Genomic DNA, 24,952 nt, shown 5'->3' on the forward strand with positions numbered 1-24,952 from the left:
CAAAAAAATAATAATAATAATATTTTATTATAATTCCATAACCACGAGCTTGTTTGATAGTATGCCTAATTGTAATCATATTTATCATAGCTTTATCGTTGTAGTAAAAGATGAAATTCATCACATTAACTGTTTCACACAGTCGATCTTACGACCATAGGTGAAGAGGTAAATTGAGAAGTTGTTGTTGATCACTGTGAGAAAGACATTTTCTCGACTTCACTAAAATTTAACTCTTGCTCATTATAATAATATTTATCCCATAATAACTAACTTAATCTTATCTTGAAAACTATTATAACTCTATCGTCTCCTTTGGGCTACTAGCCCCATCTTATTGAGACTCTATTAATATCGCTCATCCATGAGAAATCAGTACAAGGAAGTTGAAGAGATATTATATCTACGTACCATCAAAATAATAAAAAAAATTACATGTAGGAACTTCTTCTCTTAAAGATTTCTCTTAAAAAATATTTTATATAAATAAATTATTTTCTGCAAAATAAATATACCTTAGTTGGACTTTACTGGAATGAAACGAATGAGTGACCCAGAGAAAAATGTTCACTAAATTACATATAACGTATGACTACTCATACATTTTAGCATTTATTGTCACCATTTATGATAGTTATTATTGTTTTACCTTAGTCTTCCCTTTCCTTGATAGTTATTCCGTTTAGGATTCATATATCATTTAACTCTATCATTCTCAAGTAATGATTTACTTGAGAGACTAACCTAAGTTTTTTTAAAAAATAAATGTTGTGCTAATATAATCATATATTAGCAATTGGTTGATCTCCAATAGGGGTTTATAGCATAAAAGATACATACAAATATCAGCGTTCAAATCCACATGTAGCATATAGCATAGAAGGCAAAGAAAAAATATATTTTTTAAAAATACAGTAAATTATAAAAAGTAAACTAATTTTAAAAAACTTGTAGAATTAGCAGAATTAATTTTTGAATGCATATTTGGTAATGAATATTGAATGATGGATGCACTACACCGTCAGGCTCGTATGAATTGCACACGTGGATACAAAATATCCTTGACATTTAAATATCACTTAAAATAAAACATGTTTTACAGTTGAGCAAATGATCCTTACAAAGACAAGATGTTTAATCACCTGCAGCATGTTTTTGTACCAATTTTTTATACATAAACATCACTACCCTTCTCGGCTAGCAATTGTTTCGAGCTATTCTTGGCTCTCACGATACATCTCGATTGGTTCTGCAAGAGAAGCATCGCTGCGTGAATGATCAAAATTTCGAATTATAGGAACAATAAAGGATCAATTATCCTTTCGTAAGAGTTGAGCCTTGTGAAACGAAACGAAAATGCAACCGCGTGAACTTGTTCAAGGCCTGTGTAAAACATGTCTAAGCAGGTAGGGAAGACAACACAAATGTAAGAGCAACCAATGAGAATGCATGACACACATCCAAAGTACCACGTTGACATCCCTGGAAAAGAAGTGAAAAACAAACGAGATTACAATACTTTGGCATCTTGCAAAACGCCAAATAACAAGGATACACCAGGCTATACAAACAAATAAGGCATATTGTCCCACCAAAATAACAAGGTCATGGAGTTAGCAAACGGTAAACCCAAGCATCACTTGCAAAGGCTAACTATAGTTAAAATCAGCTGCAAATAGATCTCATTCGGTAGGCAGCTACCTAACACTGAAGCAAGGTCGTTTGGTGCTGGGTTCAGTCTAAAAAGAAACAAAGTAGATAAGAAGGGAAATTTACCAAGGACGAAGCAGCCTGATGCAGAATCTCTTCTAGATACTTTGGGACCTTGTATTTCGTTGTCAAAGATTGCGCATCAATCCACTTCTTGGGACAGTCCTGGAATTGGAACATAATTGAGTAAACCAAAAAGGAAACATAGCAAATGATAACTCCAATTTTTAGTCTAAAACACTAATTCATCACACACTGAAGAGTGCAAGTTGCGTTTATATTCTAATGTCAATATTGTGTACAAAAAAAAACAGATGGGTTAAATAAATCAACACGATTAAGAAAAATTGTTGCCATATATATACAGTGACAATTGTCATAAGAAGCCCGTGTCTGATCTGAGATGGAAAATTCTTAAGAACATGAAGATTAAAAAAGACACCTAATACCAGCTCAATGATAATTTGCAATAACCGTATTCAGAGAAAACAGTCTGGTACAGGTATTGGCATAATTTACTATCATCATCAAACCGTGTCAATCCCAATGACTAGCTACCCAGATTTGGCATAATTGGCATATTATAACACCAAGAGGCAAATTAAATGAACTAACCACATGCTAAATTTTTTAGCATCTCGAGGATCAAAGGGAGATATACAAGCGACAAGAAAAAACAAACAAAAAAAATTAAATCTGGTTGCATCTTAAAGGGGATCAACAGCAACTAATTATCTAACTTATATTTTCCAAAAACGAAAATATAATTTGAATTACTTCTTTAAAAAAAGTTCATATTAGGAATGAGTAATATCTATTTGATGGAAATTGAATATTGGAAAACTATGAAGTTTTGTTGTTGGAGTTAGTTCTCCAACTCAACGCCTCAAGCATGATAAAAAAATTACCCCAAGAACCAGTATTGGCCAATCTGTGGACATTTTCAAATGCCAGTCAATTTATTGCAGTCAGAACTTTATACACTGGGTACGCCAGTGAAGGATTATACACACTATCAGAGCATATAAATCTACAAAAAGGGCAATTTCTGGGTCCAAATGGCTAAGGATTATTAAGTAAAATGGAGGATCAGGCTGGTATTGCCATAAAATGACTAGCTTAAAAGGCCACATCATGACCCTGCTTAATTTGCATTAATGAGAAGAGTAACTTGAATGGGAGTAAAATTGCGAAACTTAATCAAAATTGATGCTGAAAAAAAAAACAATCCCAAACTGTGTTTCACCCAGCTTTATACTAGGCTTTCCATTATTGATATTTGAAACAGTTAGATGTTTATTTTGACACCCAATACCCCCCTACCACCTTCCACTCACATGGATTCAACACTTCTAAATCATTTTATCATTTATTCGATTTTGAGCTACACCTAATTTCTTAGATTTAGTATTTTTTTTCTTATTCTATTTTGTCTAGTACCTTCACCCATCCATCTTAGCATTATCTTTCTTAGCATTTCTCACCTTTGCTAACTGTCGAAAGACTGAGTGATAATATAACCTAGATTCCTCAAAATATTTTCAAGTGTTTAGGAGCTCCATTCGTAAGTCTTTATCATAGGAATGCCCCAATTTGTTTTACAGGGATAGTAGAGCTTGTCCAGCAGAAAATCTGAATGCATTCACTATAAGTCAAAGTTTTAGTCCTGCTAACATACTTCTATATAAAAGATTATGCAGGAAATACACTCATGGAATAAGTATTCTTATCTTTGATTGCAACAATAAACTTGAAAAAGGAATTATCATTAGAATAGCTATTCCTTATAAGGAATCACAACTCCATAGGAAGGCATTAGAAATACTCTAGGGGAGCTGATTGCATGGATGGGTCAGATGAGCTAATGCATTGGATGGGCCATCAATCTGGATGCACTGATGGGTTGGATGGGTCAACCTACCAGTCAAACTGGTTGGGCCAACGAGCTGGTCTAGTAGAACACAAGGGCCAGTAAATGTCAGATGGCTAAATAGAGTGAGTGGATCACTTGGACTTGTCGGGCAAGGCAGGACAAGAGAGTCAAATGGGTCAATAAATCAGGAAACCAATCATGTTTGATAGACTAGTCAAACTGGAAGGACGAAACAAGGCAATTGACTTACTCAAGCCGGATGAGCAAGGTAGATCAACTGCACAGAACTAGGCAATCGTGAGAGCTAGATGAGTCATACAAAATATTTCATGAATATTGTTATGAAAATTATTCTTTTTTTAATCTGTATAACATTTCTCTGAACTAAAAAATAATTATTTCCATGGACCAAATTAAGATTTATTCCTATCCTATTCTTTTTTCTATTCCATTCCCTAGGAATAGTTATTTGATTCCTTTTCTATTTCATTTTGTAAACCAAACACGCCATCAAGGAATAGGATCTATAGCTATACAAATTATTGGATAACCTATAATTCTTCACCCTATTTTTCATGAGGTTAGGTTGTCAGATGATGTGAGGGGCCTTCACCATCCAAAGTACCTTGACAAGTAAAGAGTGGTATAAGAGCTCATCTAGGAGTGACACATAACAACAGAATCTAATGCAAAATAAGCAAGGGTTCTTGCATTGCTGTTGATGTGGTTGGCACTACAGGTATTGATACCAGTATCAATGAGAAAAAAATCTAAATTTCATCATGTCAAATTGGTAGGATCAGGTGAGAATGAAACATAGTAAAATAAATAGTGTAAACAAAAAAAAAAAAGAAAATTATTTAATGTTTTAAATCCTTTAGGTATTCCATGAAAATATATGCTCTTTTTATCAAATGTGCCATCATGTAATTCATTAACCTTTCAATGGAATGAATTCTTTCCTTTTCTCACTGTTGGGACTACACCCCACTGCTCTTGAATAGTAGTATTTTAATTTTATTTTCAAAGTACTTCATCCATAAGCATTAGTATTACTGTTGCACTGACTTTTTGCATGTGCTGTTTCATAACTATTTAACCAACTAATAAAGTATCATATTTAATTATTCTTTAGCCAAGGTTACACATCCAGGAATTCTTCTTTATTTTAACCACTGGTCATAATGGTAATGGTATCTTCATCAGTATCTCCATGTTCAATTATGGATTCAAGGTGTGTAAAACTTCATTTAAGAATTTTTCTTATAGATATATTTAACTATTTCCAAGTTTTTCTTACTGTTAAAATCAGATTTCATATAATCACTTTACTTCAATTTGAAATTCTTAGGTTTCAAGTTTTTCACCCTAATTGTAGCTAAAAGTTTATTCTGTTAATATTCTTGTCAATCAAAACACTATCCCCAGCATATGGCAAACGCCAAGGAGGATTATCTTGGACATGGTCAGTAAATTTCAATCAGAACTACTTGAAAATGATATGAGCCAAGTACAGACCCTTATGGAAGTCTTAACAGTAATAGAAAAAATTGTTGAACACCCGACGGAACTATCACTTTTAAGTACATTATTATACATGTATTTATCACATCAACATAAATATTTACTATTTTTCCAAAACCACCATAATAATTTTCTAGAGCTTTCATGAGATTCCTAAATGAATAAAATCATGTCATTCTTCTTTTCTTTATATTTCTTTGTCAATTATCTTGTTAAATATATAATATTCATAATTAATATTATGAGCATAAAGGTAAATGGATTTTTTTTAAATTGTTATATCTCAAATCCAATCCCAACTACCTTTTCTTAAAGTTTCACAATGACTTGTAAACTTAATTCTTTTATAAGCAATACAAAATCATAATTCAAATTTGTTCCTATAAATTGGTGCTGATTTTTTCATCATTTATCATCCATCTTAACCATACTAAACTTTTATATTCATTGAGGCATCAATTTTTAGTTATATGACAAAGCTACAACAATAACTTAAGGGCAAGATTAGAATGTAATAAGAAATTATCTTAGCAAACAGATCATGAGAATCATATATGAAAACTACCAACTAGTTATACCTTCCGGGCAGCATTTGAGAGCTTGTAGATGGACTCTTGGTACCACCAACACCAAGCCGTTTTGACTTGTTATCCTGTTCTTTGTCCACCCGCATAGCAGCCACCTCTTTCTCCATTGCAGCTACTTCCCTTCTCATCTTTTTTGCCTCCACTTCCATTGCTTTAGTCAATGTATCAACTTTCTTGGCCAGCATCTGATTTGAAAATTAAAGGATGAGCAGGAGATTGGATGACTTTATAGCGGAAATTTGATACAAGAAGGCATTTACCTCAATGGCATCATCCTTGTCCTTTAAGCTTTGGTCCTTCTCGTAGCATGCTTTCCTTAATGTAATTACTTCCTTCTGTAACATATCATACAATAGTCCAGAGACACAATCTTCTGACTCAACATTAGGGAACTCACAGGTTTTCTCAGATGGGGTTTCCTTCCACCTATTAGGTGAGAGAGTATCTCCAGTTGCATCAGACGATCTATTTAGAGTCACTCCTGTTCCATTCCCAATGGCTTTGCTACGCTCCAATGATCTTGTCCCACCATCAAATGACTTTGATGCCCCTTTGGCATGTTTCAGTACCATGCTACTAGAAACAGAAGATCTCATCTGAAAAGATGGTCTCTTAGATAGGAAGCCGTTAACACTCTTTGGATTATTCTCAGCTCCACCAAGGGACTGGCGACGTGAAGGACCATTACTTACACTCTTCCCCTCTACACTGGCACGAACTGTACCATTCCCTGACATTCTCAATCCCTCTTCCAGAACCTTAAGCCTCAATTGGAACTTCTCCTGAAATACCAAAAGATGTTCAATCACATAGCTCGTGTCACCAATAAAAAAAAAGGCAAAGAACATAATAAAATGTCAAATGTTAGGCATCCAAAGATAGACATTTTACTTTCAATTGAGCTTCAGATCTAGCAGTCCGTTCTGCTATAGCAAGCTTATCTCGGAGTTGCTGCATTTCTCCCTGTAAAATGTTTGTGGCAATGTTTATTAGAAGCAATATAGAAAGATGGTTATGTAAAAGGAATCTAAAGAAAGACAATACAGCCTAGAAAACAAGAAATATCTCCAACATAGTGTCTGCACTTGAACAAAATCAAGAATTAAAACCAACCTGCATGAATCTACGCTCCTCGAGCCATTGTTTAACAGGCATTACTTTGTCACTAGCATCCTTCCAATCATTGGCCACTACCACAGCAACCCTATTAGCTGAAACCTTTGCTCGAGAGAGTTCCCGATCAAGTGTTTTCATTTCTTCCTGAATAAATAAATAAGAGAATGATGCGAGGAAAATTACCAACCATACCATAATGAATTAAAAGAGTCCTGGCATGAATTAAAAGAGTCCACAACTTTCAGGAGAATGATCATATTGATTGTGGTAAAGCTAGATGCATTACACTCATTTCCAGAACTTTCCGTTGGTAATCTCTAACAGCATTTGCCGCTGCACCACCAGCAAGAACAGCCTCCTCTAGTTCTCGAACTGTTTGGCCAAGCTTTTCAACCTCTGCAACCTTCTGTCGATGCATTTTATCCATAATTTTGTTCTCCTCCTGAAGAATAAAAATGAAATTTTAATAGCACCAAAGAATTTTAGCCCAAAGAGTGTTTCATAAATGAATACCTGACAGATCTCAATCTGTTTCATTAACTCCTGATTCTTGTTTTGAAGGTCATCTACCATGGCAGCCTTGGCTAAAGCAATTTGTACAGTCCTTTCTGCTTCCAATAATGCAGCTTCTTTTGATTTAGTGAGTCGATCTAATGCCCTGTTGTCATCCTGTAACTTTGCAATCTGCAAAAGAGAAAAACACTCGGGTACCACAACACAGAGGGGATGTATTCAATGGTTTGCACTCTTTCTACTGATATATTTAGAAAGTTAAAGATTCATAACGAACAAAACAGGTGTCTGTAAACTAGCAGAAGTATTAACCCTCAATCTACAAGGTAACAACAAAGCTGATAGATATGGCAACAACTTCTGAAATAACTGAGCTTACAGAACACACTAAAACCAAAGTCTAACAGCATTAGAAACCCAAATGGTTAGGCAGGATACCTTTAAACAATTTGGCTCAGGGAAAATGTTAGTAATTGGGTGCTACAAATATTAAATGCAGCTAGTCAAAGTAAAAAAAGGGAATAGACAACATCTAAATGCATAGAGAATTAAATCGGCAGTACATAAATGATGGAAAAAAACAAATAAGAAAAAAAGGAAATACCTCATTGAAAATCTTAAGACAATTGAGTTGCTTATAAACATAAGAGAAAGTGGTGATTATTTAGTGAGTACGATTTGTCATTATTTTCAATTTTTAGGTGCAACATTGTGTCCAAAAAATGTCATGGAGTAAAGTTTTGCAGGAGGCAAAGTTTCAAAGCAACACCTCTTGTCGTGCTATCCTCAACTCTGCCTCAAGGGGTGCAAGGATCGCTTCAATAGGAGGCATATCATCATCTTTTTGAGCTGCATGGACCCTTCTAAGAGTTGCCTCGGCAGCAAACTGAGCAGCCAATGCTGCTCTCTTTTCATCATTTATCTTCTTAATTTCAAGATTCTGCATGGTTACTTCTCATCAACACTTTTACATTATAGCATGTTACATGAGAATAAGAGAGAAAATAGAGAATAGGAATTCCGCAAGTACTCTGCTTTCTAGAAGTGATTCAGTTAGCTTGAGCTTCTCATCCATCTTGTTCAATTCATCTGTTAGCTGACAGTTGAGAAAGGAGTCAGAATGCTCTCTTTGGTATCATCATAACCTTCTATTTACTTATGCAAAAATGAAAAAATAAAGCAACAAGTGAAAGAAATGCAACAGCTTGGAGGGAAAACAAATCCTTTGATAATATGCAAAGACATAGTTATGCACGTCTAAAATAATAGAAGTCTAGGTTATAAATGTTCTGTTACAAAACTAATTTAACACATTTCCATCACTAGGAAATCCTTATCCATGAATGTACACATGAAGCGATAAGATCCAAACACATTAGCTTCAAGAAAACCAATGTTAGCATGTCATTTTTAGAATCTCCAAGCGCCTTCATTATTTATTTATTTGTTACTAATGGCAAAATTGATTTTTGTCTTGCAGATTTCCAACAAAAAAGATAGTGATGAAGATTGCCAAGGTGTATAAAGTGTAGAAGAAGAAACCGAAAATAATAAGGCATCCACCAGCCTAAATTGATTTTAAAAAAATCACTATCTGCTGCAAGTTAATAAACTAAAACAAAATAAAAAAGAGCAATTCTGTCCACACTCCATATGCACTTTGCACCAACTATCAATCTGACATGTAAAACATGAAGTGATATTCACTTTGCACTAACTATCAATCTGACATGTAAAACATGAGGATCAGAGAGAGGAAAAAATTAACTTTTAGAATGGGATTGCAACATAAGGCATTGATCACCCATGAGGATAAGATGGATGGATAGATTGCATAGGAAGGACGAAGGATACTAGGGATAGATGAGGTTTAATTACTCCATCATGTTGTTTAGTTTGGAGTATGAATTTTGTTTGTGTTGTTTATTACTTTGTTTATTTGGGAGGAAGACTAGAAGGATTGAAATTTAAAATAACAACAATACCCTTAACATGGTGAAATTCTGAACAACGCAATTACAGGTGTAGTGTTGCCAAAAAAGAATGAGTAGTGCAGTTGTTGGCATGATAGCTGATGGCTAATGTGGGGGGAAAAAGTATTTATGACAAGATTATAGTACAATTGTTTCCAAAGGAAAGAATCAATATAGTCATTCGTCAACTTAAGAATTTCCCATCCAAAATGCTGCCCACATTTTGGGCGAAAATTGAACTAAGAAAAAGTTGGACCATTTGACACCGTTGTTTTCCAGAAGTTTTCCACCTAAGTAAACGACCAAAAAAAAAAGCTCTTAGCATTTGTTTTATATCTATTGCTTTTCCATCCTCACAATTTCCCATGGAAGAAAACAAGCCTATAGCTTTGAAATCCAAAATCAGACTCTGGTTGTACTATAGAACTAAAAATAGTAATTTTCCTTATCAATTTTATGGCAATAATAAAAGAATGAATTAAAAACGAATCTAGAAAAGTATTACAAGAAAAAAAAAAGGAACGATTATGAAATATAGATGATTATTATGAAGGCAGAAAAAATCAAGGACAGAGCAGGAAGTATATCGACCTACTGACCTCTTCCACAGCTTTCTCTCTAGAACGTTCGGACAACCGTAGAGCTTTGATCTCTGCCTGTGCTTCGGACAACTCTCGATCTTTGTCTGTGAAGCCCCACCAGAAGCAACCAACTTACATATATACAAAATTCAAACAAATCAATTGGAGAGAAACACGCATACAACTGCATTCCACCTCTCAATTCATTCTCGAGCCTATTGAGTTCGACTTTCACCGGATCTGAGCCATGGAGAAGATTAATGAACTCCTCCACGTCCAAGTTGGGCTTCATTGAGGCTCTACGCCTCAAAGCAGATGGTGCCCTCCCTTCACCCTTGAATGACGCAGACGCCGTCAGAACCGACGCCGACTGCGGCGTAGCATTCGCCCCGACGGCGCCCACATAGATCCTCTCCCCAGCGTCGTCGTACAGATCTGACATCCTGGATCTGATTGTCTCACATTCAAAAGCCCAGTTCAAGAAGAAATAAAGAAAAAAATGCTCATGCGATCTCAATGCCGATCCAAGGAACTAGGGCTCTTCCTCCGCTTCCTTCTCGACCAAGAGATCTTCCGAGAGCTTCGATCGTGTGCGAAAGGAACCCTAGTTATGTTCTCTTCCTCCAATCGCCCTCAACCCGAAGTAATGCGTGATTTGGGGGTTTATTGAGTAGGATACAGTGCAAGCAACAGTAAATGCCACAATTGTACTAAGCTCAAGCTACCAATTACCGCATGCAAATTAACGAAATAGCGGATTTGAAAGCGATCTCAACGAGCTGGAATTAGTGGTGTCGTTACCGCAATGGGTGCAGCAGACCGCTTGGCGAGCGACCACTGACCAGTGTTCAGTTGCAGACGTAGCTGGAAAAAGTGTCGGAGTAAAGTTACCGTCGTCCGCCTTTGCCTTTCTACCGATTTAACTCCCGAATTTCTTTTTTTTTTCAAAAAATGAGAAACAAAAATAATGGTTTCTTAAATAACTTACCGACAAAGTTAGAATATTTAACGTTAGAGACCTTGCCATTTATTTATTAACAAAGTAGGACCTCAAATGAGCTTTTTCTAAAAGATAAATCCAATCTTTATCCCTTGATTTATTTTCCTTATATGTCCTTTAGTTTGTTATTTTATATAATATAAAATTGGCAACGAAATACTCATGTAGTATAGGAAAAGAAAACATCCAATAATAAGAAAATAAAACAAAATAACCTATTCAAAAAGATTTTATTAATTATTTAAACGCAGATAAAATCAACGCCTCTTGAGGGAGGAGGACGGGGCAGAAGTAAGATTTAAATTAAATAAATGTGGGGTTGTTTATGAAAATAACAGCCCTAGCGCTTGCAAGGTTCGTCTTTTTGGAAGAGACGAGAGGGGACGGCTTCCCTCTCTCCTACCAGTCCACCACGCGAGGGACAACGCAGAATCGCACCGGCAAGCCTCGCACGAAATGAGCAACTGGACCGACATCGAGAAAGCGATCGGAAATGGAAAAAAGCAAGAACAAAACAGGACAATAGAGCACCCATATGCTTCCCTCAAGAATTAACCTCTCTTCAAACTCTGGCCGATTAGGTTTGCGGCACACTCCTATCTTGCGATTAGGTTTTTTTTGGCGTAGATTGAAGCTATCCTTGAACAACTCGCTCAAATTGGCAAGTACGAGAAGTGTCTGCAATGATCAAGATGCTGGACAAGGACTTCACCTCCAACACTCACCTAATTATAGGAAGGTTGCAGGCCGTGTTATTCTGTTCTTTGTTCGTGCTTTTTTGAATTAGAAAATTGGTACCGTTTGATTCTTTGTTGAACTATATTATCTACCATGCTTCTACTCTTAGCAGGGCGGATTGACAGGGTTCGCAGGAGTTGCAATTGGTTTGTCAACAGAAGCTCCAAACTACCTTGATGTTGTTCGAAGTCCGTAGGCCTCTGTTTGTTTTCAGCATAACGACTTCATTAAACGCAACTGCGGTATCTGTAATTGCAATTTGCTGAAGCTGCACTGATGATCTGCACGATCCGTCGAAGCATGTTGGTTGTAGCTGACACTGACTATGAATGCCTAAACAATTCCTTTTTCATTTTTGGGTCCATATGTCAAACATTAGAACTCCGGTAATTTGAATGATAATTTGATTAGGGTTGCAATTCGAGATGGGAATCCTCATCAACTTACCCCGACCGAGGATGCCCTACCCGCCCCATTTTGTAGCTGGGCAGGGATCACAGATGAATTGCGTGATCCACCTAGGTTTGCCTAGTCTTCCTGCTTAGTATCTATATGAAAACACATTTCTAATTATTTATTTTGTATGTTTTGCTTATTTAATAACTGCCAGCCTCGACCCTGCTCTGCCCTGTAGAAGAAGCATGGTGCGAACGTGTCTCTCGCCACCTGTCAACCATAAATTTAATGATGAAGAACATAACTTCAGTAAACACAATTGCTATCATTTTTGTATCTATGCATACAAATCTGCACTTGATTTGCATGCATGATCCTGCACAGGATATTGGTCCTATTCTCCTAGCTAACATTGACTATGATTGCCTATACATTTCCTTCTTTTGTTCTTTATATTCATATGCAAAAATGTGAAGAATACAAACTAATTTGCTTGTCACTAGGTTTACTTTTTTACGATTAGTTGCTTATATCTCTTCTTTCGTCATCTGTGCCCTTCAATTCTGTTCAGTAAATCACCCTATGGCTTTTCTGTTCTTTTTTTTCCTAAAAGGGATCCTTCGCTGTGCATGTAACAACTAAAATCCACACTAACTTGCAAGTTTAATGGCAATGGAAGATTTCATTAATCAATTCTAAGTTGTGCATGAGAAAAGAAAAGAAATTACAGTGTACCATTTAGACAAATGACTTACAACTCCTGTCCATATTATCTGTCATTATTCTTTTCTATCCTTTATCTTCTGTTTTATTTCTATAACAACAATTTTCAGCCAATGCTACGTACTTTCACTCTGCAATACCTTGGGTTATCCATTGTGTTTTAGTTGAGCCTAGCTTTAAGTGATTCCAAAGATGAAGTTCATTTGCTAACCTTTTATTTCAGGACATAAATGGAACCAGATCATGCAGATGATGTCTGCATTTACCAATCAGTCTCTTATGTAGTTCCTAGCCATTTTGTTGTTCTTTTTCACCCAAATATTAGGAAATACTCACCTCAATTTCTTCGTCCCTTTATGGGCGAAGACATGAATTAATTTTCGTTATTCAGCTTGTGAGGCAACGTATAATGTGTTAAAGGTTAAGCTAGGTTTTTGCAGAGTGAGTGTAGTAAGTGCATTGGGAATTTTGTTCCGTATGCTACACATTTAAGAAGTTATTTTTTTATTTTTTAGGTTGTTAGAGGAGGTTTCCTTGTGTACTTAATAAGGTATTTCATGCGCGTGTAAGCTTTTGGTTGATTCAACTCCCGATATACAAGATGCTGCTCAACTTCTTATAACAGACTTGTTCAGCTTTGGAACTTTTTTCTTATTAGCTCAAAAACTTAACATAGGAAGTATTTATACTCGCTGGAAATTATTTAAAATGTTTTTTATTCTTTTTGCATATTCATCAGGATATCATCACTGAGAATGGCCATTTCAGGTTAGGACATCAACTTTCTAATTCCAAGCACATTTGTTTAGCCTAATACTTTGTTATTCTTGAAAAGCATAGAGATATTTGTACCACTTCATAAGCACATGCATGCGCACTGTTTTGTATAGTGCTCCTAACATGGAGATGCTTGACTTCCAGAGTATCCAGATGGTGATGCTAGTTGTTGTACTTTCCTTTAAAGCGCAACTGTAAATTAGACAAGTGATTTGTGTTGCAGATTTGTTCAACATGATAAGTGATTCCATTCGTGAAGTACGACAAAAAGCTAGCCAAGTACATTTGGAGCTCCTAGAAGGATTACAAAGCTCTACACTATGATGATGTCTTAGCTAGATAAGTTGGTTGTTGGGTTTTACAATATTGCATTTTCAAGTCATTGTGATTTCACTTGTCTATAACTTGAATCTTCCTCCTGGGTGGACATACCTGATCATTTGGCAGCTAGCTTGACATCTCATGGTAAAAGGACAATCGGATTTCCTAATGCAGTTACCGAATCTACAGACGCACAATTGTACATTCCATTGTTCCGTCTCATGAACAGGTGTGTATGTATGTGTATATATATTTTGTTCGATTGTTCATATCATCAAGGAGGAAAATTTGAGGGAGCTTCAGCTTTGTCATATGTTGGCCAACAGAACAACCGCAATCAAAATCACAGAAAATGTGTTTGTTATGGCAGTGATGATGTTTGAAGAAATAAGCGACATTATTGTTATTCTTCCTCCTCTTGTTTGAGCTTATACTCGAAGGCAATAACAACAGCCTAATCTACATCCTTCCATTACTTGATAACGCAGCCTTATTTGCTTTAATTCTGATTTGTAGTTTAAAAAGATTTTTTTTTAAATCCTTTTAAATATTGTTAAAAGGAGTAAGGCTTTGCACAGAGCCATGCTTCAAAGAATTCTTCTGGGATGAAGAAACAAAACGTTTTTTATTTTTAAAGAAAGTGTTTATTAATATTGACAATTGGGGATGCATGAAGTAGCTTGGGACTCCCATCTGATTATAAAACTGCAATTAAATCATGATCTTAAAGAATTAAAGATGATAAATTATGATGAACATAGAAATATGGTTAAAAAAACTACTTGAAGATTGGAAAAGGTGAGTTAATGAAAATGGAAGGTTATCAAAATTTGTGCTTTAGATTATGCAAATAAATTTAAAACTTTTTCTAAAGAAAAATAAATTACCTTTCGCAAATAATCTGGGCCAGAGATTTTCATTTTCTTTTTGCTCGTGTTCTCTTTATTGTCATTAATATTGTTATAAGTAGATCAACACCGAGAAAGATGATGGTGATCATGACTTTATTTTCTATTATGGTTTCCTTTTTCTTTATTGTTGTTGTTTCTTGGTAGGAAAATTCTGAATAAATGGATAATTTCTAAGAAATATAATAGATAAGTATAGAAAAATATTAATTATTTTTTCAAGCAATGAAATCTGTATTTCTGTATCATATAATTTTAATTTCAGTGTTTTAAGATTGACCATTTGCTCAAACAAAAAAAAAAAAAAGTAGAGATGGATAAACCATTTATAAATTTTAAAATTTACCTTTCAAAAAAAATAAAATAGTATATTTTACCCTCATTAACTATATAAATTTTCCCCTTCATTCTTGATTTTCTATCTGAGTCAATACATGAAAAAAGTATCACTAGAATGAAATTTAATTTAGATTTAGTTTCGTAGATAATTTTATTAAGTTATCAATATTTTTAACATACAAAATCTATGCTAAAAAAAATAAAGGGAGCGTTTTTCCATCTAAATCATGCTCTATTTTAATTGTTTTATTAAAAATACATCACTAGATGTCTAAAATTCGCAAAGGCCTTTATCCTTTCCTTTGGGACGCTCAAGTCCATGAACCATGTGCTTCAACAGCTTCCCCGACGATTTTCACTCCCAGATTTCGTCAGAATAATCCAACTTGTGGGACCTCCCCTTTTCAAATTCGTTACTGCGTTCCTTCCTTCAGTAGTTTCTTCTGACAGTTACTTCCGTCTCCCTTGTAGTCACACATAAAAGACTAACCTTTGACTACTGATGCAGGGGATACACTCGAATGTCCATAATATTTGAATTACTAATGATGTTAGGCCATCGAATCGTGGACATATATACTTCTCGGATTTATCCCACGAAAACTTAACAAAGAAAAAAAAAAAAAGTGCACCATTTCACTAATTCCTTCTTCGTAAGTTCATGCAAGTGATATTGCTAAGTTGCTCACGTCAATTCCAGTCATATTGTCATACTTAATAGCGCTAGGCCAGATGAGCTGTCCTTGCATTGATGTCCTGTCCAATCCTTCCCCTGAAACCTAGCTGTCCTGTCTCCTCTCACATTAGCAAGCATTCAGTAGCCTTGTTCCCAACAGATTATTAGCCAGTGATGGGAAAACCAAGCATAAAAATTCACCAGAAAGAAGTTATAGTAGAAGTCAAACATGGATAGCAGCTTATATAATTTCCTCAAACTTTTCACTGATACAAGATTTAACTCTCCTACTTTTAACTAGCTTGATCCATGCAAACAGGGTGCCCACTCGTTAACAGGATCGAAGTATGTTTATTTAAGTCACTCGATGGCCGATATATTGCGGAGAAGTATATATATAAATTACTGATAAAGATAGGTCAGGCAGCGACGACGGCTATCTTCATGCCGGCCTGGCAGTGGCCGGCGATGCTGCAGATGAAGTAGTTGTTGCCTCTGGCGAGGGTGATGCGGTCGTTGCCGGAGGTGTAAGTCCGGGAGCCGCCCGGGGCGGAGCAGCCGTTGTAGCCGGCCGCGCTCACCGCCACCACGTTGTGCACCGAGGGGCTGTACCTGAACACTGCACGCAATGCACCTCTCATACATACACAATCGTCTTTAACAAGAAAATTAACTTGGCATGCATTAATTAGAGTTACCGAGGACGTCGCCGGCACGGAAGCGCTTCCCGCGGGTCCAGCTGGCCATGTTGAAGGTCCAGCCGCCACTGTCGCCGACGGTGTAGGTAGCTGCTTCGGCAGCGTGAGCAAGGAGGAGGCAGAGTAGTAAGGCCAGCCCGAGGGCGGCGGTAGCTCGGCTAGCACTGCCACTTCCCTGAGCCATGTGTCTCCTAACGACTTCGATCTACTGGAAGAGGGAAGAGACGTACTCGACTCTGTTGGATGAAAGTGAGAAGGAAAGGGTGGATTATATAGAGCGAGGGAAGGGAAGGGTCAAATAGAGGTAGTGGGTGGGGGGAAGAAAGGGGAATGGAGTTAGAACGGAAATTGCAGCGAGAAGTCGTTGAGCGTGTTAAATTACTAAGGCATGTCGGTGGAGCATTTGTACAACTGCAATTGAAACCGACCAACCACTCGCCTACCCCCACCGAGCTCACTCTCTTTCCTCTCCCACGGAATTCATTGCTCGGACAAGAGAGTCAGAGCAGTCGTCTCTGTTTTCTGTTTTCTGTTCTCTGCCGAGCACCAAAGTCAGTGGTGCCCTTAAACTGGAATCCTACCGGCGCTTCTTTTGACCACAACGCACACCTCTAAACTAACAATCGAACAACTGCCGTGAAGCAGAGTTTACGCCAAACTGTGTGGAACTCCCCTGACGATTGCACTCTCTAGATCTCCCTTCCTAGCGTATGCACGCAGCTGCTTCAGTTCTTTTTCTCCACGAGTTGCCCCACGCTGACGCAGGCAGAGCCGAAGACACGGCGCTTTTCGAGGAACAGAAAGCTCGATCGGTTGCTTTGAATGCGCGTTTAATTTGCGTCCGAAACAAACAGCCCAATAGCCATCCTTCTTCCTTTTTCTATTTAATCCACACTCAACGTGCGTGATGTGGGATGAAGTCTGCATGATCTCATTCGATCGCCTAATTTCCACGCTCGCTTTCAATTAAATTCTATAAAATTGAAATAAAAATAATAAAAAGGATGATAAAATTCTATAATGCATCATTTTAATCCGTCTAAAACAAATGGTAATTAAATGTTTCATGTTTATCAAAAATTGTCCACCCTTTTAACATTAAACTTGTGGCCTCTAAGCATAAACAGAATTATTCATCCTCACTTGTACACGGTTAGCATAAACCACATCCTTAATTTGCTGTTAACTTATCAATGGCGTCAACCTTCTTGTGAGGCGACACTTGAATTACATCTTAATTATTCTTATTTATGAGGATCGACTGTCACCAGAAGAGAAGACTGTAAGGCAATGAATTCGATCGCTTTAAGAGAGTGGGAGTTTTCTTCTCATAATTCAACTTTTTCCTTGTTTATGTCAATTTTGCACGTAAGTTTTTCTTTAGCATTAATTTAAAACTTTCTTGTTCAAAACCAGATTTTTTTCATCGACTTACGAGGATTTGGATCTACATGCTAGCACTATTATAAAAAAATAAAAAACTTTGTTGCTTTCTTCAAGACTGAAAAATATCCAATATACGACGTGGGGCTCTCATGGTTAAAATAAAAAAAAAATCAATGGTAGATAATTAGTTAGTAATTTATGAACAAATAAATAATAAAATAATTATTCCTATAAAATATATAAGAAATAAGGATTAAGTATTATTTAGTTTGTTTTTCTCATACAATAGTCTATATAACCACTATTCTTATATTTTATTGTAGGAATAATATAAGAAATGTATAATTTTAATATTAAAAATTTTATTTTATATCAATAATTCATCAAATTTGATTTAGTTGCACAATCCACTTATCCATTAGTGCAACCCAATTAATCTACCTCAGCTCAATTAGTCTAAATGCTAATTTATAAGAATATTTAACATAATCAATTTTTATGTCAGATAGAATAATGATTATTTTACGGATTAGAGAGGAATCATAGAGAAAATAAGACATGAAAAATTGACAAACAAAACTGCATTCTCTAAGTTTTATTAAAAAAAAGTTGAATTCGATAACACAGATAAAGTTTTATTAAAAAAAATATCGTTTAGTGTCTATAAATAGACATTTAAATAGATTAAAATCCTAATTGACAATAGACAAAAATACCCTTAATCCTAAAATCAAATATTATTAAAAATAATAATAAAATATTCAAAACTTTTAAAAAGACACTAAACGATATTTTTTTATTCCAAGACTTCACCCAATAACAAATATTGATCTGAAAGAACTCTGATCTAGCTACCATAAACAATGTCTCATTTTGATATTCAAATAAAAAATTTTCACACATTAAAATTTGACTCCTCTTGCATAGTATTTGAATAATCTAACTGCCTTATCTTGAATTCTAACATAATCTTTGAATTATCATAAAAATTGGACAATCCAAAGTTACAAAGTAAGGCAGACTAAAATTTTCTCTTATGTTTTTTTTTCTTTCCGATGAAAAATATATATAAAAGAAAAATTACAATGGAAAAAAATCTATAAGAGAAAAAAAGATGGCATAAATAAAAAATATAAAAATTATGATTGTTTCATGAGTCATCTAGGTTGTCAACTAACTCATTTAATTTTATCATCGTCGTCTCAATTTAATTTTGTCTTTGAATTTGAGTACCATTTTACTAATCTATTTTTCATAAAAGTATATATAATTATTCAACTCATCTAATTAGTTAACGTATATGATTCACATAGCTTGTTAAATCTATTCTATTTTTCCAATTTATTTATTAGCTTTTTAATTTGATCCAATCCTTTCTTACCCAATTGATTAAGTTTGCTTGAGTGATCTAACTTATTCAATCTATCTATTGCACCTATCTTTAATTTTAGGCTTGAAATTCGTCATTCTACCTTAATTGGTTAATTCAAATATCAAAAATACTCATCATTGTCTTTCTATAAACTACCCAATAGCATGTACAATATCTATTTGAAGAAATAGAAAAAAAAATAATAACGTAAAAGAAACAAACAATTATATGGGCTACAATTTTGTTGGAACTTATCTTTGCTTCTTGGATTGAGCCTTGCCTTGCACGAAGAGGTTGGGCCTTATTCAACCCGTCTCGTGCTTCGCGAAGCAAAGTTCAAACACAACTCGACGCACTTGATCTCGAATAGATGCATTTACAGGAAAGGAAAACCAAATGAAGAATTCAATATAAAATGATAATTCTTAGCCAAATTTGCCTTTGATGTTAATCTTGCTTTAACTTTAAGTTACATCGTGTAGCTTGTATCGATTACGATGACCACATCGCATTGGGAATCTTGCCCGTGGCAAACAAAAAGATAACACGGACAAGAATGAAAAGGGCGTTCCTTGTCGAGCATAAAGTCGTAGTCGTCCAGTGGCGCCCTCGAATCCACGAAACTCAAAGTCCAGAACGATGTGTACATGCGACCTTTATTTACGTTGACTCCAACAAAAGTAACGGTGGGAGAAAATGGAATTCGATTCACTTAACCTTTGACTTGCTAGCTAGGCCTCTACGATGCGTATTCTCGCCTTGCCAATTTTCACAGACAGGACACTGCAGGATGTCAGTGTCACTGGCTGCTTGATAATTAAGACCCCATGCGTTGATATAAGAAGGAAGGTTTAGTAAATAATAACTTCAGTATTAAATCGCTACGAGGAGAGGGAACATTGCAGGGCCATGGGTGATTCTTTTGATGTACTCATGCGCAGGACAATTACGCAAATGAGTGGCTGGACGTTGGATCGAATGCTTAAGGTCTCACTTTGTGTTCTGACGCACAGAATACTTAATTAAAAAGTTTTTGTCCTTTGCTTCATCATTCATGATTAAGGCTTTAAACTCAGGCAGGTGTGTGTGTGTGTGTTAACAAGAATTTAATCGCATCGAGGGGGGCAGTGCGTGCGGTTAGCTGACGCAGGAATGAACTATAGTAGTTGCATGGGGGAGAAAGATGCATGTAAAGGGAAAGCGTCGACGTAGTTCTCGAAAGCTTTTGCTCTGAATTTAACGAGTTTTTGGCTTGTAAATTAGCAGGCATGCTCTCGTCTAATGATGTTTGTGTTTTAATATGCACATAGCTGCCGCTCATGCTTCCTTGTGATATGTGTCTCGTGCTCGTGCTCTGTAGGATTAGAGCCATTAATTTGAAAGGAACAAAAAATGATTTAGAGTTCGTTGTGCAAGTTTCAGGCTTCAAAAGGCTGCTTTAATTTGCTGCTTGAGTGAGGCAATTAAACGAATCCATCATGAAAAAGACCATGCAATGGCTTGTCTGTTGATCTCTGCTTTCTATATAAGCTTTTCAGAGAGGTTTTAGATGAATTTAGTTTATATTACTGAGACTGTATGATGCTTCAATGGGTTGATGAGACTAAAAGAAGCCTCTGCTTTTGAAGAGAAGAGAAGAGAGGAGAGGAGATGAGCTGCTGCTTTTGAGAAGCCCCATGGAGGTGGCCGTACGCCTCTGCGCCTCCTCTCACCGGCAACGCGTGCTCCAATGTCGGCGTCCTCGAGCATGACCTCACCATGTGCTCCACTGATAGGTAGTAAGTAGCCACAACACAACACGCCTTTTGCTCACGGCATCATATGGTCTTTCCTAAAGACACCTTTGTCAGTACACTCGGAGGACACACCCAAAAAAGACTGTGCCTTTGCTTCTCCCGAAGAGGCTGATTGATGCCAGGAATTGTTAATTGCGATGTTTGTTTTCAGTGACTTTGCTTTCGTCTTAATCCAGTGGCTCGTTTTCAGTGTTGTTTACTGCGTAGATTAGGTGTTTGAGAGAATGCCCAACTGGCTGGACTTCGCATGTCCTGGTGGGTCCAGCACAAGACTGCTTCACTCATCATCATCATGGTTGTGTTTGGATCTCATTATTTTTGTCTTGTCCGTTCATCATGTGGTCAGCGTTAATTGGTCAAATCCATTTGCACAGCCATCATTAGAACAATTAAAATAGCATCATGAACTGCTCAGGCCTCTTCAACCCTACTCCATGGTGAAGAATCTATCCTTTTTTTTTCTCCTTCCATGTTTTGAATGGAATTATGGAAACATCATTAATTTGAATGGAATTTGATTTAGTTGGTGGTTTTATGACCAGGACCTCATTTAATACAAGAAGAATCTGTTATCGGAAAATGAGTGGTAGAATGACCAACCTTCAAAGTCACACAGACATGATGTATGATCACTCACCATCCTCCCATTCTGCTGATATTTGTTAAGTTGTAGTCTTGTCTGTTGACCATTAAGTTCTTCACTGTTCACATTCTCTGAAGTTCGGTTTGTCACATTTTAACAGTCGGGTGAGGACAAATTTAGGCATAAGACATTGTAGACAGACAATTGTCTGTGATCATAGATCCTAATGCACATGTGACTCTGATTACAGCAGCATGTTTCTCCAATACAACAACAATAAGTAAGTCTTCTTATTTTATTGTTCTGTCCTTTGTAGCCATTGTCTGGGGCATCTTTTCTCTCATGCACCTGAATTGTACAGGGCTGGTAGTAAATTATTCAGGTGAGAGACTGCCGAGGAAACCTTAAATACTTCATGCCTCACCGGATTGGGGTTGAAGGGAAGTGCTGCTTTGTCCAAAAGAACACGGGCCTAAGGGAGGTAGGAGCAGAGAAGGGTCAGAGTTTCTCACTGAAGCATATCCATAGTTTCTCCCTCATCATAGCACAATCTATCTGCTCATAGATAGTCACAGGTCAGGGTCCATATCATCTCCACTTAATTTTCCTCTTTTGCCAGTCATCAATCAGCTGTGGTTATCCTTCCTCTTTGATTGCATCCAAGACTGTAGAACTTGAAGCAGTAGGGAATTTTCTGCATTTAAAGGTAGTTCCTACTTTGGAGGGTGTAGGAGCATATTCTTTTATCATCTTCCTGAAACTTTTGACTTCTTTGAATTCTTGAGCTCAAGTTGAGCATCAAATTTTGCACAAGCTTATCCTGAAGCTTCATGCACAAGTTTCACCAGCTGTTGTTGTTTTATCTTCCATCCTCTATCTGGCAAGGGCAGGGCATAATTGTAGCTAATTTACATCATTTTTCCTCTTTGATACGATTGCAAATATCAGCATAACATCAATTCTTTTCTAGGTTTACTACTCATTTATGTTGCTCATTTGCCTATGTTTACTGTAAATTCTTTTCCTGTCACAGTGAAATAAGCAAAAGAAAAAAAAAAGGTGAAGTATCGAATGCAATTCTCTCTATTTATCTATAAATTAAAACAATTGCAGGGTAATGTTTTTATCAATTGTATAATCAGAAACAAGTTATTCTGTCATTTTTATTAAAGAAACAATAAGTCAATACTGTCTCACTACTTATTTTTCATTAGAAGTAAAGTTCCCCAGTAAGCATGAGAAACAACATTCACTTCTTTGCTTTTACTGTTGAAAGTGAGATTTTGCTGAACATTTCAAGTATCCTATCATAACCAATTGTTTCCTACTACTGGGAATGATGTTGTGAGACATTTTATCGAATGTTAGTTGCACGAAATAAGCTGGACCTCAATGAAGCATGTTACAAGTTCTAAGGTTGGTGGGCATTTAAATTTGATTCCCAAGCTAAGTTTTGTTTAAGATAACAAAATATCATCCTATCTCAATCAATTAGTCCTATCAATATGCGCACATTCGAATATCTCACTTGCATGATGATTTGTTGAGAGAGTACAGCATCTGGATATGTACAGTAATGGCTGTAAATTTGAAGCATCTGATGAAAGTCCATCACATCAAGTGATAGATTCTGTTACAAAAGATCAACCAATAATGGTTCATAACGTGGAATGTGGAAAATGTGCAGGGATCTGACGCTGATAGAATTTTAGCATAATTGGAGTGAAATGTGAAGCAACCAATCGTTCGCACGCAGACAAATTGGTAAAGAGAGAAAAGGATAAGCAAGCGGGCAACTTCTTTCCCTGCAGTTTCGAAAGGATTTTATTGGCAATCCAATCTATTTCCATAAACTATCATGGAGAGGTTCCTGAGAAAATATGATAAAGAATGCATGAAGGTTATGATGCTGAAACATGAAGAGACCTTCAAGCAACAGGTTTTGATTCTTTTCTTCCCCTTTATAATCTTAACCTCCAAGCACAGAGACTCAAGTTAATTCTCTTCTCTATCAGGTCCATGAACTCCATCGCTTGTATAGAGTTCAGAAGCTTCTAATGAGAGACATGAAGAACAACGAGCTGAAGTCGCAGAGCTTCACCAATTTTACTGACCAAAAGAATGTCTCCAACTCATGTCTACTCGGCAATAGTCACAAGGAACTTAGGCAACCGCGAAGGCAACGAGTGCTTAATCTTGAACTTCCAGCTGATCAGTACATTGAAAGAGCTGAGGAAGACGTGATGTTAGAGCTGGAAGACGGCGGCGGCATTGAGTTGGCACTGACTATAGGAAACGGTTGGAGGAAGAGAGAAGAGGTATCTTTTACTTCTGATGAGGCAGCAAGCTTTTCCTCGTCGTCGACTGACACTGGAGGGTTGAAGTTAAGTGGGCATGGATGGGAGCTGCAGGGGATGGAAGAGGGAAACTTCAGCTATGACAGCAACAGGAAGAATGGATATGAGATGGAAGGAGTGAGAGAGGAAAGTCTGAAGCAGCCATCTTGGCACATTCAGTGTTTGAGTCTCAAGATGGCTTGATCATGTTAGCAATTTCAGAAGTGTGTGCTTGTTTCTAGTTTGGCAGTTGATATGCCAAGCATTTACTTTCTTAGATATCATAGTTCTAATGCAAGTCACGTCTCTCATTCCAACATAACAATCCCGTGTAGAGTGTTGTGAAGAGTGTAACACCAACGCAATAGTAAACCACTGCCATCAGAAGTAAGCCAACCACGACATATCTGCATCAACTGGGATTCACTAAAAAAATGACTCTAACAGTTCAACTTTATGCTAACAATATAAATAAGACAAATGAAGAGCGATAAGATGAAGAGAAATAAAATAAGAGGGTTGAAGAGATATGAGCTCGATGCTTTCCAACAACTAATCAAGTGAACTTTGGTTATATTGAATTGATGAGCAATTTAACAAAACAGAGCATTGGTACTATAATCTTATCAAAAAGATCTGCATATTATTTTTTAAAATTTTCAACAAATGAAAACATTATCAATCAATTTGTGGACCATTGTTCAAATCAAAGTGAGGCATTTAGGCATTATTACAGTATCAATATTTGTAAAATGCAAGCTCTATGGGCATATTATCCTCCAGAGACCCATGAGCTTCCTCCTTTGTGGCTCTGAGTCATCCTATGCGTCGTTGCTTAGTGGGCTCCGTCTCCTTCTCTACTCAACAGAGAGACGGCCAGCGTCGCAGTAGGAATTCAGCCATCTAGGGACATCACCAAGTCCCGACCTATATCCCCTGCAGTGCAGGCATGCATCATGGGTGCTAGAAATCACAGAAACTTAAGCATTCACGCTTATCTGGGCTTACATCAAGAAAAGCAACATT

At 36.6% G+C, this 24,952-nt stretch overlaps 3 protein-coding genes and 1 long non-coding RNA gene across 4 annotated transcripts; 2 read left to right on the top strand and 2 right to left on the bottom strand.

The window, feature by feature from the left end:
• Positions 1-1,255: 1,255 nt before the first annotated feature.
• LOC141838982 (microtubule-associated protein 70-1-like) lies at positions 1,256-10,537 on the bottom strand. The gene is made up of 11 exons (XM_074726621.1): positions 10,073-10,537; positions 9,896-9,981; positions 8,354-8,419; positions 8,093-8,263; positions 7,324-7,494; positions 7,097-7,252; positions 6,808-6,954; positions 6,586-6,657; positions 5,955-6,476; positions 5,686-5,879; positions 1,256-1,875 (listed from the first exon to the last, which is right to left on the bottom strand). Exons 1-11 carry the CDS (start codon positions 10,317-10,319, stop codon positions 1,839-1,841), a joined length of 1,869 nt encoding a protein of 622 aa, XP_074582722.1. The 5' UTR covers positions 10,320-10,537; the 3' UTR covers positions 1,256-1,838.
• A 688-nt stretch (positions 10,538-11,225) lies between these two features.
• LOC141837768 (uncharacterized) lies at positions 11,226-14,196 on the top strand. Its single transcript, XR_012602570.1, has 2 exons — positions 11,226-11,616; positions 11,728-14,196. It is a non-coding gene; the product is annotated as an uncharacterized LOC141837768 (long non-coding RNA).
• A 1,776-nt stretch (positions 14,197-15,972) lies between these two features.
• LOC141840539 (basic blue protein-like) lies at positions 15,973-16,946 on the bottom strand. The gene is made up of 2 exons (XM_074728556.1): positions 16,454-16,946; positions 15,973-16,374 (listed from the first exon to the last, which is right to left on the bottom strand). The coding sequence occupies exons 1-2, from the start codon at positions 16,635-16,637 to the stop codon at positions 16,175-16,177; spliced, it is 384 nt and encodes a 127-aa protein (XP_074584657.1). The 5' UTR covers positions 16,638-16,946; the 3' UTR covers positions 15,973-16,174.
• Positions 16,947-21,914: 4,968 nt separating this feature from the next.
• On the top strand, positions 21,915-24,224 carry LOC141841628 (uncharacterized). The gene is made up of 3 exons (XM_074729810.1): positions 21,915-22,165; positions 23,278-23,529; positions 23,606-24,224. Exons 2-3 carry the CDS (start codon positions 23,449-23,451, stop codon positions 24,128-24,130), a joined length of 606 nt encoding a protein of 201 aa, XP_074585911.1. The 5' UTR covers positions 21,915-22,165; positions 23,278-23,448; the 3' UTR covers positions 24,131-24,224.
• The last annotated feature ends 728 nt before the right edge of the window (positions 24,225-24,952 follow it).

This window comes from Curcuma longa, chromosome 11 (genome assembly GCF_044706935.1).
Source record: "Curcuma longa cultivar G26 ecotype Majalengka, Jawa Barat chromosome 11, ITB_CL_G26_1.1, whole genome shotgun sequence".
Taxonomy (NCBI): domain Eukaryota; kingdom Viridiplantae; phylum Streptophyta; class Magnoliopsida; order Zingiberales; family Zingiberaceae; genus Curcuma; species Curcuma longa.

Excerpts from the sequence above, each read along its gene's own strand:
- LOC141838982 (XM_074726621.1), bottom strand. The coding sequence starts at position 10,319 with ATGTCAGATCTGTACGACGACGCTGGGGAGAGGATCTATGTGGGCGCC. Across the intron at positions 8,264-8,353 it reads AATCACTTCTAGAAAGCAGA|AATCTTGAAATTAAGAAGAT; the intron begins GTACTTGCGGAA and ends GTAACCATGCAG. Across the intron at positions 6,658-6,807 it reads AGGAGCGTAGATTCATGCAG|GGAGAAATGCAGCAACTCCG; the intron begins GTTGGTTTTAAT and ends AACATTTTACAG.
- LOC141840539 (XM_074728556.1), bottom strand. The coding sequence starts at position 16,637 with ATGGCTCAGGGAAGTGGCAGTGCTAGCCGAGCTACCGCCGCCCTCGGG. Across the intron at positions 16,375-16,453 it reads CCGTGCCGGCGACGTCCTCG|TGTTCAGGTACAGCCCCTCG; the intron begins GTAACTCTAATT and ends CATTGCGTGCAG.
- LOC141841628 (XM_074729810.1), top strand. The coding sequence starts at position 23,449 with ATGGAGAGGTTCCTGAGAAAATATGATAAAGAATGCATGAAGGTTATG. Across the intron at positions 23,530-23,605 it reads AAGAGACCTTCAAGCAACAG|GTCCATGAACTCCATCGCTT; the intron begins GTTTTGATTCTT and ends CTTCTCTATCAG.